This window comes from Chelonia mydas, chromosome 2, assembly GCF_015237465.2.
Source record: "Chelonia mydas isolate rCheMyd1 chromosome 2, rCheMyd1.pri.v2, whole genome shotgun sequence".
Lineage (NCBI taxonomy): Eukaryota > Metazoa > Chordata > Testudines > Cheloniidae > Chelonia > Chelonia mydas.
In genome coordinates this window covers 110211168-110224753 of record NC_057850.1, presented here as the reverse complement: position 1 = coordinate 110224753, position 13586 = coordinate 110211168, and the positions used below count along the sequence as shown (strand labels likewise).

General features: G+C 38.9%; 1 protein-coding gene across 11 annotated transcripts in view; it reads left to right on the top strand.

Annotated features, from left to right (window-relative positions):
- PHACTR1 (phosphatase and actin regulator 1) overlaps window positions 1-13586 on the top strand; it is a 423459-nt gene that overhangs the window by 319048 nt on the left and 90825 nt on the right. For all 11 annotated transcript variants that reach the window (XM_037893144.2, XM_037893141.2, XM_037893146.2 and 8 more), the window contains one exon: window positions 2482-2562. In XM_037893144.2, coding sequence (XP_037749072.1) covers window positions 2482-2562 — 81 coding nt within the window. The remainder of the gene's footprint in view (window positions 1-2481; window positions 2563-13586) is intronic.

The window sequence follows — 13586 nt, the reverse complement described above, 5'->3', positions numbered from 1 at the left end:
TCATTAGAAAACCTGTTGAACTGTTAATTTGGCTTTTTGATGCTTCTTATGGGATCTATTGAATTACTTTTTTAGCCTGTGTAATCATTTTCTGGTGCTTGTTGGCCTATTTTGTCTTCATTTACTGTTTACTGTTTTGTCAGATAATCAAGACAAATAACCAGGCTTTCAAAAATGCAAAGCCCTTGATAGCAAGATGTGTGTTTCAGCTTATTTAGATCCAACACTCAGCAAAATGCACGAAGTGTAAAATTTTCAAAAGGGCCAAAGTGACTAAGGGTATGTTTACACTTTGAGCTGCAAGCGTAAATTCCAGCTCAAGGAGACATACTCTCGCTGGCTGTGCTCAAATTAGTGCACCAAAAATAGAGAGTAGCCACAACGACGCAAGCAGTGGCCACTGACTTGCTGTCCTGAGACCATACCAGTCAAAGATGCTGTGCATGTACTCAGGGCAGCTAGCCCCTCTTGCCACGGCTATACTTCTATTTTTAGTACACTAGTTTGATCAGAGCTAGCACAGGTATGTCTCCTTGAGTTGGAATTTGTTCCTCCAGCTTGGAGTGTAGATGTACCCTAAGGCTCATTTCAAAAGTGTCTTAGGTACTTAGGAGTCTAAATCTCATTGAAAGTCAGTGGGACGTAGGCTCCTAAATATCAAAGTCACTTTTGAAAATATTATCCATATTGTATAGATTAGGTCTCTTGTAAGAGATTTGTTATGTTAAATGTAGAGGGTGATCAAAGCAGCAGATAATATCATCTGGGACACACATATAGACATAAAACTCTAGAAGGTGATGGGGTATTGGGTCTGAAGCCTTCTGTTCCAGTATAGAGAACAGCCTTTAAAGGCTAATTGACATTAGAGGTCAATTGGACATGTTCAAGATGATATGATGATCATTCTGGGATTTCAATGTGTAAGGAAATGTAAGTGTGTTTAATATACACAAATGTTCATATATTGCTTTTTTCAGATGTTAGATGTTGACTACTTGTTTTTATTTTTTTATCTTGAGAGATATATAATCAAATCTAAAAATTAGATAAAAAAGGAGAGACAGAAATTACTTCCATCAGACACCGTACCTTTTATAAGCAGAGTTATAATAGGCACCAGGTCCCAGGCCTTAGTATCTTAAAACTGATCATCACACAGCATATATCTAATAGCAAACAAGTTGTCAATATAAACCTCACCCATCCTCCAAGTACGCAGTGTCTCCTGACTTGAGGAACAGAGAACTCGCAGCCGCACAACCAGTGGTTATGTTCTCATGTTTGGAGGGGAAGAAAAAGTCATTTCAGTGCCTCTTTCACTTTAAATCTGTCTTGCACAGCTTGAAGTTGCTTCCTCCTGGTTCATTTTTTGTGTGCTGGACCTGACAGGAGAGCATATGGCTCTAGGGATTTGCCCTTGACTATGCTTCCTTTTTGGCAAGCTATGCCTTGGTTTCTCACAGAGCACACAAAATCTCAGCAAACCCTATGCATCATTTTATGCACCCCTTGCTCACTCTCCGATACATGCCTGAATGGACAGATAAGGCCAATTATTTTTTGATGTCTTGGTTAACTGGACATTGCTTTAAAATTATTGTTGAACTAATCAAACAACATGATTCTATCTGTCTTTCTGGTTCCCTGATCACCATGGTATCTAGGCACCAAAATAAGAATTATAACGTGTTTGGCCAGATCCTTAACTGGTGTAGGTAAGGGGAGCTTCATTGAAGTTAATGGAACTTCTCTGATTTACACCAGATGAGGACATGGCTCTCGTTCATCCTGAACATAGCCTATTCTCCACTTCCCCCTTCATGAGGGGTGTATTTCACAAGACTCCTTTCTTTGGGAAGAAATCTATAGGAGGAAGGGGACTTGCCAACATAAATGTCACTGCCTCCTTTGAGGAAAGACCTCTTCAGACATGTCTTGCATTGTGCCATAAGGGCCTGAATTTACTCCCGCTGAAGTTAATGACAAAATTCCCATTGACTTCAAAGATGCAGGTTCAGGCCCTTTAAAGGAGCTAAGGCATGAGCTCATCCTGATCTGGTATGGGAAGATTTCACAGCCAAATGCCATTCACTGACAGTGCTCCTTCAAATCTCTTTCCATCTTCCCTTCTCCCCCCTTCCACGTGAATTATACCCCATTCTCCTCATCCTTTCTAATTCTCTCCAATATGCTTAGCTCATACGTTTGATGAAGCAGTGAGAGTACAGAAGTGCACCCCAATAAATCAGTCTGTATTCATTTGTATCAACAGTCATGTTACAACTACCAGCGGAAATCTACAGAGTTGTGGCTGTCTCTGTTTCAGATACTAATGGGACTGACTTTTGCCATTGACTTCAACTGGACAAAGATTTGGCCCAGAGAGTAAAAATAAATGCTATAAAAAGCACATGACCTTTCAAAATTGCCTTGGCGTTTATTTTTGTATTTAATCGTACGTTTGTCCTTGCATTGTAGCTCTGGAAAGAAAAATATCAATGAGGCAAAGCAGAGAGGAGCTTATAAAACGAGGAGTCTTGAAGGAAATCTATGATAAAGGTAAGAGATCATACCTTGTCTACTCAACTTTAAATTGACAGTACTGTATGTACAGTCTTACGGCCTGATCTTGTAATGTTATAATACCAGTAACTTCAATGGCCTTAACTCGTGGTTTACCTAATGAGATCCAAATCAGGCTTTCATACTTCTCTTTTAATTTTACTTAGGTTTGTCACTTTGAATAATTGTAAAAATCATCTAATGAGAGTTAAAAATTAAACATACGTAAAGTAGTTGAAGGATAAATTATAGCCGTGTATGGCAATCACTCTTCTCTTACTAACAAGGACATAGTGAAGAAAAATGAAATGACCCATGGTGCTGTTGATATCAACATTCTGGCTGAGTAACTGCTGGATTAACTATTGTGGAAAGGGAAATCATTTACGTTGCTTTGGATTGCTTAGAGCACAGGGCACCACAGATTCCCATGGCAAATTTGAAAATCCATAATACTCATGACCTGGATACTTCACAAATGTGACAAGAAAAATAACATTCACACCCGAGAATGAAATTTCATTGCTTTATGTCATCCCATTTAAGTAAGGGAAAAAATACACGTTGCCTATTACGTATTTGTCAGTCGTCTAACCTCTCCTTCAGTTTGTTCTGTTGTTTCCTGTGTGAAGAGCACAAAGGTTGCCTAAAGCCCAGATTTAGGCACCTGATCTCATCCTAAGGTGCCTTTCGGTGCCTACATCCCAGTTTTGGCTCCACTGTGATTCACAAACTCCTGCCAAATCCAGTAGACACACAAATTTACTCAGCGCCTAACTTTTCAGGGTGAAAGTTCCATCTGCACCTAAGTTTTGGCCTCTGGGCATACGTCACTCTTGGCATCCATATGCCTATCTCCCACATAAGCCCCAAAGTGTTTCACAAGCCAGGGTAGACAGGCATTCACCTGCCTAAGTTGTGTCTGGGGCCCAATCTGGTAAGAGGCCTCTGAGCATATCTCCCGGATAGTGTGCCATTCAATATCTGGCTGGAGAAGGAGGAGGTGGTGGTGATGCTGCTGCATACCTCATAACTTTTAGCCCAATGGCTATGGGAGGCCCAGGTCAATCCTCCCCTCTTCTTGATGGAGAGAGAGGTTTTGAACAGGTGTCTCCTACCTGTTAGAAAAGTGGTCTAGCAACTGAGCTATGGATATTCTGATATTGGGGCTCCCTCTGTCTCTCCAGTTGAAGATTGTTCCATTATGGATAAATAATGAAAGAATGAATAGAGCCGGGGAACTCGACCCTGGGTCTCCAGTGTCCCGGGTGGATGCCCTAACCACCGGACTACAGAATCATTCTCTCTCTCTCTCTCTCTCTCTGGCCCAATGGCTGTTCCACTGTGGATAAATACTTAAATAGGCCACCTCATCGTCGTCTTCATCCTGTTATTGTTTTGTGTGGAGTGAGTCAGGCGCCTAACTCATTCCCATCCCACAGATTACAACCATTTAAGTGAATTCAAAAATTACAAAAGTGTTTGTAATTAAATTACACATTTCAGCTTGTTTGTTTTAGCCACTTTCTAACACTTTATTTTTAGCAGTACTTCTGCCTTACTCTTTGCCCTTATTTCTGTGAAGTCAGCTCAGATGCTACTTCATTGTGGAAGCTTGCAATTCTTGTCCACTTAACTAATTTTATATATATCTTTGGGTGTCACCAAGAAACATGAATAACTCCTTCCAGTGATTAAAAAAATAGTCTGTTGCACTAAATATGTCATCAGGCTAATTTCTATGCGGATGGAAGTGGGGCTTGGACTTGGGCTCAAACCTGAGTCTGAGCCAAGGCTTAGTGTGCTGTGTAGACATACACTAAATGGGTCTATCTAAGAGACCCTTTCTCTCATCATGGCACAGAGCTACAATTGAGATAAGGAGAAGCGCTAGAGCTGGAATCTGATTGAATTGGGACTCCTTTGCATTAGAACTTACTCCCCACCTTTCTCCAGGAAAGGCTGAATCTGATGACCTTTAAGACATGTTGTAAAGCTCATCTTTTTTTTCCCCTGAACATTTGAAATGGGCAGGGGAGACTTGTGAGGGTGATTTACTGTTGAAGAGGAAAGGTCGTTTGCCTGGTTTGCTAGTTGGGGATGGTTATAAGGGCTGGAATGACTGCAGTTGAGTTATAATGGGGTGCATTTTTATTTGTATTTTAAGTTATCTCAAGGGGTCTTAGAGCAGATGGAGGGTGGGTGCTCTTTTTATAGGCCCTAATTCGGGAAAGCACTTGAGCATATGCTTAAATCCATCCCTGTGTAGTACAGCATTTCCGCTTATGCTCAGTGCTGTCCTGAGTAGGTTATGCTTTCCTAAATTGGAACCATAGTACATATATCTAAATAAATAAACAAACATGTAGTATATAGCGCCACTAAAGAGGGCTCACTCTACACTGATAGCAAGAAAATCCAAGTGCAGAAGGAAAATCCCCTTCCACACATACATATGTGACATTGTCTTCTGTAATGAAATACTATATCATCAAACACTCTGCCTATCATTAGGAACTGCATCCCAGCGCCTCTGAAAATCAGACTACTTCTATATGTCCCCAGATATGGATTTGGGTGCCTAAAATAGGACACCTAAGTCTGAAAACATATGCAATTGTGAGGAAAAAGAAATAATGCATGGTATTAAAGTAAGGACCTACTGCACTTTGAAATACAGAATTATAAAAAAACTCTGTGTGTGTGAGACAGAGAGAGAGCGTGCTTGTTTACTGTACATGGTGGTGTGGTGGTGTGTGGTGTTTTTATTGGCATGAGTTTGTAAGATCTGTTCACTATCCTGTATTGTACTACAAGAGCAGATAAGGCAAATCACTATAAAAGAACATAACATATCCATACCGGAGGCTGTGAAAGGGGAATTCAGGACAAAGAGGATTACTTGAAATCCAGGGACTACTGGAATAATTTAGCTGTTCATAAGGTAACCAGTTGTTTGAATATGTTGTTTATCCTGGCAGAAGCCATAAGTGAGTTATTTTAGGTCATCACAAACCTGTCCAATAAAACCATTTTTCACACCAAACAACATTATTCATTTTAAATAAAAAGAAAAAGATATTGGATTGTCATATAAAGCTTTACAATATTTCCTGGTTTCTAATTTAAAATTTTTTTTTTATTTTTTTGCATGCCTCTGCAGTAAGATTACTTTAATACCATGGACAGATTTCACAGTGGCTGAAATGTTAGAATAAGGCAAACACTTACATATATGCTTGACTTTATGTTTATGAACATTCCCAGTGACTTCTGCTTCTGTCATGTGACATCAATGGAACTACTCACCTGCATAAAGATAAGCATTTTTCTGTGGGCTTGGAGGCTTAATTTTTCAATGACCAAAAACTCTAAAATAGCTTTCCTATTATCAAGAAGGCATGATATCATGTGACCTGCCAGGGACAGGTAAAAATATGAGCCGCAGACCTTCAAGTGGTCCAGGGGCAGATTTTCCATTGACTTTAATGGAAATCCAACACAGGAAACAATTTCAGAATTTAATCACTGGAACTTCATCGGAAAGCCAAGATTCCTTTAAATTAATTATATATCCTTTAAATTCACTTTTCCAAGACTAAATATACTTTACCATGATGTTAGAATTTTTAAATATGTCTGATTGACATTTGTGAGGAAAGATGGCTTTTATTAATATATATAGTTTTTGCAATATGCTTTGTAATGTGGTGTGAGCAGAGAATGCAGAATCACCGTAATCCCATTACCCATTTCAGCCCTTGCTACAGCCAATCTTCTGATCTTCACGTCAGATTTTCTGTGCCAGTCGTCAACCTGGAAAGAATTTTTACAGTCTGGAAATCAAAATTCCTATCTGTGCAAACAGCATCACTACTGCATCTCCATAGCTTCATACTTTGCTTTAGTCATCCGCAGTTTGTTATAGCTTCAGAATGATTTAATATAAAACATTGTATAATAGATTTTAACACTGCAAAAATAAGCCACGAGCAATACATTCCACATCTGTAGAGAAGATTTAGTTTTTGAAAAAGAGAGCCAAATTTTTAAGTTTTGAGAGAGAGAGAGAGAAATTGTGTATGTGTAGCCTGATCCAGCTCCCATTGGAATCAGTGAGAAGACTCTTACTGGCTTCACTTGGAGCTGGACCAGGAGGACCACAGTCACTTTCATAAAAGTGGCTTGGTTTTCAGAGGTGTTAAGCACCCACAATTACCAGTGAAGCCTAGATTATGTCTGGAGGGAGGAGTGCCTCGTGGGAAGAAGGAAGAACAGTAACAGCCAAACTCATGCATCTTGCTGCACTAAAATGGAGTGACTAATAAGACTCAACTCTCATAGAAAGTAGTTGCCTGTATCAGTGTGCTGGTAGAGAAATTTTTGTAAACCCTGCATTGAAGAGGAAACATCTTACATGGGAGAATTTTACAGTGGATATTTTTAGCTCTAATTTCTGACCGTGAAAATGTTTAGTGCCAACACTGGTATTAGGAAATTGATGAAACCTTCCAACTCTGGCCTCTGCAATTAATTTATAGACACACAGGGCCAAATTCTCTGCATATGTAGATTGGCACTGCTCCGTTTACTTCAGTGGAGCTATGCTAATTTACATCAGCAGAGAATTTGGTCTGCTAGTGACAGGGAATAGGTTTTGATTTGTTTTAAAAATTGTTTTAAAAATCCTTACCCATATGTGGGTGTTTTTTCTCTACAGCTAGATGTACGTAAAAAGAAAAAGAGAAAGCAATTGATTTATTACTAACCTGTCCATTTGAAGTTAGAAGAGCAGGAAATTAAAAAAAAATCAAATGTACAAAGAGGCTAATTTTAAATAGCACTGTTTAAAGCATTTTTAAAAGTGACTGTAAATTAAAAAAAAACCACTTTTTCTCTGTTCTGACAATAACCATAAATCTTTTGAGACAAAAATCCTTTCACAGTCCTGACTTAGAGATGTGTGTGAAAAATGGCCTTGTAATGGAAGTCTTGTTGATCATCTCTATGTAACATAATAAAGGAGCAGGAATCAAAATGAACCATGTTCCCCATTGTAGTTTAACAAAACTGATTCTTATCCAAATGAAAACACTTAGGAAAAGGTCCCTGAAATATGACTGAAAACAAGTTAGGACGTTGCCCGAGAGATTTGTCCAGACTTTTAGGCTGATCAGCTGAAAATCTGCTGTCAGTTTTGTTGCTCAGTGAGGGCAAGAAAGAAAAGCAACAAGGTGTCTGACTGTGTGGAAAATGCACCTGTGCTTGCATGCTGATGTCCAAGTAGGCACCCGGGTCAAGGCTTAAATATTTGGTCTCCTGCAACTTTGGTAACACCAAGGCAGAAAACAAAAAGCTGTAGTAGTTAAGCCTCACAAGGCATCAAGATAGAACATTGTATACCATGCTGAATAATCGCCCTCATTGTGTGATAATGTTCTGGCTTGTAATATGGTATTGTCCTTCAAGAAGCAGATGAAAACTTGTCCAGAGTTCCTCACCTGAAAACAAGCTGTGGAAATTCTGCTCTTCCTTTGTATTTTATTTTTTAGCTTTTCATGTCAAGAACAGCAGAGGCAGCATATAAAAAACTTGGTTGTATATCTCTCTTCTCACAACCTACAAAACAGACGATGACCTTTGGTGTTATATGATTCTGCCTATCAGGAGGAAAGGATGCAAAAGAGTGAGTCTTCCTCTATGCAAGCTCCAGTCTCCCCACCACCTCCATCTTCTTCTGGTTAAAAAGATAGGAGTGTGAGAATTGGCACCAATCTTTGAAAGGAAGAAGGGGAGGTTGTAAGATGAGAGAACATAAAATGACAAAAAATGGAATTACTAATGCGTAATTTTCTGTTGTATGTTCCTTTTCTCCGATCCTGTGGGACAGTCAAAAGGAATTGGTGGTGGACCTGGCAAACAGTACTCATAAAGAAGGACCTTATTGTCCTAATTGTAGTGCCTTCTTCCCAAAGGAAGCATCTTGTGCAGACAGTAGGTCCCTGCCTCCCTTTTTCATAAGATGAGAGCAGAGCAGACAGCAACAAGTAGAATTGACAAGTGAATGAGTATTTTTTCCTTTATATTCATTAAAAAGACTCATACTTAGCAAAGTAAAAATAATGTAGATAAACTGAACTGAGTACCTAAAATGCTGGATCCACAGCATGCTTTAGCCTCTGCCTTAATATTATCCTGGATGAAGAAAAAGCAGGATTAGAGAGCTGGCTTCCTGCCTTTGTCTCACAGGCCTTTCAAGATATCTCACTCCTTCTGTCTCACTCACTGAGTGCTTGGTGACTTTTTTGATGATGTAGTGTCATCTGGCAGGTGAAATCTAACAAGACACAGTACATCACAGTGCAACATTCCAGATGCAACATTCATGGAGCAAGAAAGGTGTTCATCACAACACTGGCCCCGTATCTTAAATCATTACAAGAGAAATCACTCAAGAATACACTGCATGAAATGACCAAGCATTGGCAAGGAGTTGGCTAAACCGCTTAATCGGTTTTGGTCATCTTCAATTTCTAGGATTCTGTGATTGAGTCTATGAAAGTACAAGTCAGGGTTTGCAAGTACTGTATATATTTTTTTAAAAAAAAAACTGTTTGATTAGGTTCCTGCTGCTCTAAATGGTTTGTGGTAGATAGTGTTGTGAGTTTTAAAGTACAGCCTCTATCTGCAATGCAGCATTTAAAAAAACCCATTTTTTTCGTAAACCAGTCATTACACATCTTAAACTGATTATCTGATGTCTGCCACTACACACAGATACACACTCATATCTCAGACCTTATTCCCACTGCCTTGCAACTTGTGTAGTGAGTTTAAAATACTATCAGACAGAATTCCCCCATGGTACAATTTTATACCCACTTTTCACTCACCCTGTGCAGTCATAAATTGCTTCACAAGGCAGTAAAGATCAGTCCCTAAGAGTCCAAGGGCCACATTGTCTTACAAAGATTTGGTTGCACTGACTATGGAGTAATTGTGGTCATGGCAACACATCCCCTCAACAGCCATCATCAGTGGGTCTCTTGTGTAGAGTTTAGTTTAAATTAAAGCTGCTACCTTGAGCAGCAACACTTGCCATCCCTTGGGTGACATGGCCTGGGGACACAGTGGGCCAGATTGTACAGAGAGAAGAAATTTTTGCACCCATTTATGTCAACACATGTGAATCTGACCAGTTGACTCTATTGACAGGGACATTTCAAACATGTCTGATGTTTGCTCCTGGGTCGGGTAGGCATCCAAAATGTAAGAACTTCTCCACATCTCTCTCATTTTCATATAGAAATCAAACTGTAAGCATCATGAAAACAAGCTATCTTTCAGAATGTCCATTGTTCCATGGTTTCAGCCCCAGGAGTACTCTTTCTCATAGTATTTTGATACCTGTTTTGTCTTCACTACCGACATTAAAGCGCTGCCGGAGCAGCTCTTTAACGTGGCTGTGTAGTCGCGGCACCAGCTCTGGGAGAGAGAGCTCTCCCAGCACTGTACAGAAACCAGCACCACGAGGGGAGTAGCAGCTCCCTGCACTGGTGGACTGTCTACACTGCCACTTTACAGTGCTGAAACTTGCAGTGCTCGGCGTGTTTTTTCACACCCCTGAGCGAGAACGTTTCAGAGCTGTAAAGTGGCAGTGTTGACAAGGTTAATCTAGGTGAGAGTGTTCGTGACAAGGAATTTATTGAACTTGAGGCTAACAGTTGCTTAAGAGATGTGGTTACAATGGCTTCATCAGAGAAGTGGTGGCTATCTCCACCTTCTGTAGACTCAGTGTCTTCCTGCTGGTTTTAACAATATGAGGGACATTGATCCAAATTTCTGGTTGTAGCCCAAAGTGCCTTGAGGATTTACTGACCTTGAGTGTGTGAAACCTGCTGAAACTTGCGGAGAGAAGGTGCTGTGCCTCCTCCTACTAGGACAAGTGGTTGTGCTTTGTGTTTGTGTGTAGTGGAAGGGGGAGCCTCAGTAGTGCAGCAAGGAGGAGGGAATGTGATCAGCTGGACAGCTTGATCACCTCCAGTATATCACTGTCAGTTAGAGTGTTGAGCTCAGAATACATTTCAGAACCCAAGGAAATATCTGAAAGTTTAAAAAAAACAAAAACAGGAGAAAAGGATGAAGCTGAGTGTATGTGCTGCAGATGGTGTGGCCCAATTATTAAAAGTAAATATTTGTAGGATAATCGTTCTAATTCTACAATGGAAAATGGTTTATTCAAATGAAAAGTTTTATTTGGGAATTAGAGATATATTGTTTTTTCTTAAACTCAGAAGTGGCATTGTGTTTTGAGTTCTGTTTTAGTTCTGCAGCAAACCACACTGATGAACAGAATTCAGGGCATTAGTCTACTGAATACTTTTCCCCCCTGTCTTTCCACCAAAATAAACCCTGATATTTACCCAGAAAAATTATTAGTAGTTTTTTGCACTGATTTTCACCTGTTTTTGTTTTTGTGGTAATAAATACTGATAAATTCTCGGGGAAAATTAAATAAAATAAAAACTGAAAACGAAGGGCCATATTCATCCCTAATAAATATGGGTAGACAAAGCAATCATAGGCCAGAGAGCAATCTCAGACATTTAAGAGTTCATTTCTTGCTCTCCAGAATATAGTACATGATATTTCAACAGACATTGCAGATTGCACTTGTCTGTCTGAGGAAAGGATTGAGCTCTGACCTTAGAAATTCCATTAATGACTCATTTGTAATCAGTAGCCAAGATTTTATTTAGAATAGATTTTGCTGTCTGCCAAAATAGTAATAAGAGTGATTCCCTAGGAAGTAATGAAAGAAATGAAAGATTCCTTTTGATTTTAATGTGACATTGAAATCTTTAGAGCACATCACTGAAAAAATAAGTCTGGCTGCTTCCTAACCACAGTATTGCACCCCTCAGAACCAGCCACACCCCAGTGAGTGTCCTTGCCTGGACACAGATTACCTGAGAGGAGGAAAATTTTCAAGGAGACAACTGATATAGATCTAAATAATCCAGTATACAGAATTATTATTTTTATTATTTCATTATTTGTTAGTGATAGCACTCAAACATAGAAGGTCCCTGCCCTGCAGCACTCAGTCTAAAGAAAGACAGACAGGTAGGCAGAGTTCCAGGAAGGCAAACAACAAAAAGAGTTTTCTATAAAAATGAACAAGATTTTGCTAGAAGTAGCTCAGCAGAAGTATGTTTTCAAAAGTTACATAAAAGTGGAGATGGTAGGGGCAGTGTAGAGGAGTTCAGGAAGATTAAACCATGCTTAGGAGGCCATGTCTTCCCAGTATCTGTTCTACATACTTAGACTTTCAGCCTCATGGTGTTACTTTTACAGGCTACGATGGATCAAAGTGTCAGTGTAGGATCTTCCATGTTATATAGTTTCCTCTATGGCCATGTCTGTTTTTTAAAATGACTAGTAGGTGTGCTATACCTACTAATTAGCAGAGAACAGTAGCCCTCATGTGTTCCTGTTGTAGAATAAATGTAAGTTATTCTGTTCATTCTCATTTAGCTAGAGTTCATTTATGTTCAATGTACATTTCCAAAAGCTCATGCGATGTTGGGGAAAGTAATTCTGCAGTATGTAACAACATGCTCCATGCAAGTATGCAAAGGATTTTGCAAATGCACAGAGAAACGAGTATGTGTATTATCTTTATGCCTAAATTAATTCTAAACTCATACTTCTTCAGGACTAAATCATTTTATACTTTGTAATTGCATTACTAGATTCTAACTATGCTGAGGTTAGATTCTTTTCAGTTGTATTTCATTTATCCAGAGCAGCTTTCAATGCACTTTAAAAAAATTAATTTGACTTCTATATCTGGTTGTCAAGCATGCCTGTGAGCCAGGATTAATTCATGCTGGGATATTCTTGACTCTACAAATGACCATTGTATCCAAGCCTTTGATCTCTCCCTGTGCTGTTAACTAGCAGCCTTTTATGTTGCTCTGCTTTAAACAAGATCAAATTTTGGGCATACTGTTCAACAATGGTCCCTAAATGTCAAAAGACTGCAGCACAATGCAAGCACCAAAGGGCAATTATTGGGTTTTAGAAATTAAATGAAGATGAGTTCAAAATAAATAAATCTTACCACCAGCAAAAAGACTTCTTGTGTTTTGCTGCTATGCAAAAATAAATAAATAAATAAAAAGCAAAAGTATTTGTGTTGTCATCTTGATATTTTTTCAAACATGTCTCAGATGGTAAATTTTAATACCACCTCTTAATAAGTGTTGAACACCTACAGAGACATGCTAAAAGCATGAAGTCAGTAGGACCTGAGGGTGCTTAACTCTAGAGCTGGTCGGGAATTATCCAATGAAATATTTTTTCTATGGAAAATGCCAATTACAAAGGATCCGTTTCGACAGTCTCCCAATTGAACAGAATGTTGAAAATGACTTTGTTTCAAAATTTCAGTTTATTTGTACTAAAAACAAAGGTTAAAAATGGAAATCTAAATGATAAATTTTTGAGTGGCCCAATTCAGATATATTTCAGATTCTCAGTTTGGAAAAAACAATTGAGATTTTGACTTTTCACCCCAATTTGGGACAAGAAAAAATATCAAAAGCTCAAAAACTGTCCCAGAATGGGAAAACATTTCCTATCCAACTCTACTCAGCACCTCAGGATTAGGCCCCAGATTTATTTTAAAATGTATCGTTTTTCCTCAAGCGAGTCTTGCTATTTTCATAGTACAAACTTTATTACCAGCTATGGTCAAATTTAGCTCTAGATCAAATGAACGTATATTGAAATACTGTGTTTCAAATTGGAAATACTTGCATGGAAGAGCTGAGAAAATTGAACTTAGCTCTAACGCAGCATTTCCCAAACCGTGTTCCGCGGAACACTGGTGTTCCGCGCGATGTGAATAGGTGTTCCGTGAAAGAATCGTAATTTAAAAAAAAAAAAAGGGTCTTGCACTTGATTTTTGTACTACTTTATACATGCTTTCTAGTTAGAAATTGTTAGTTCAAGTT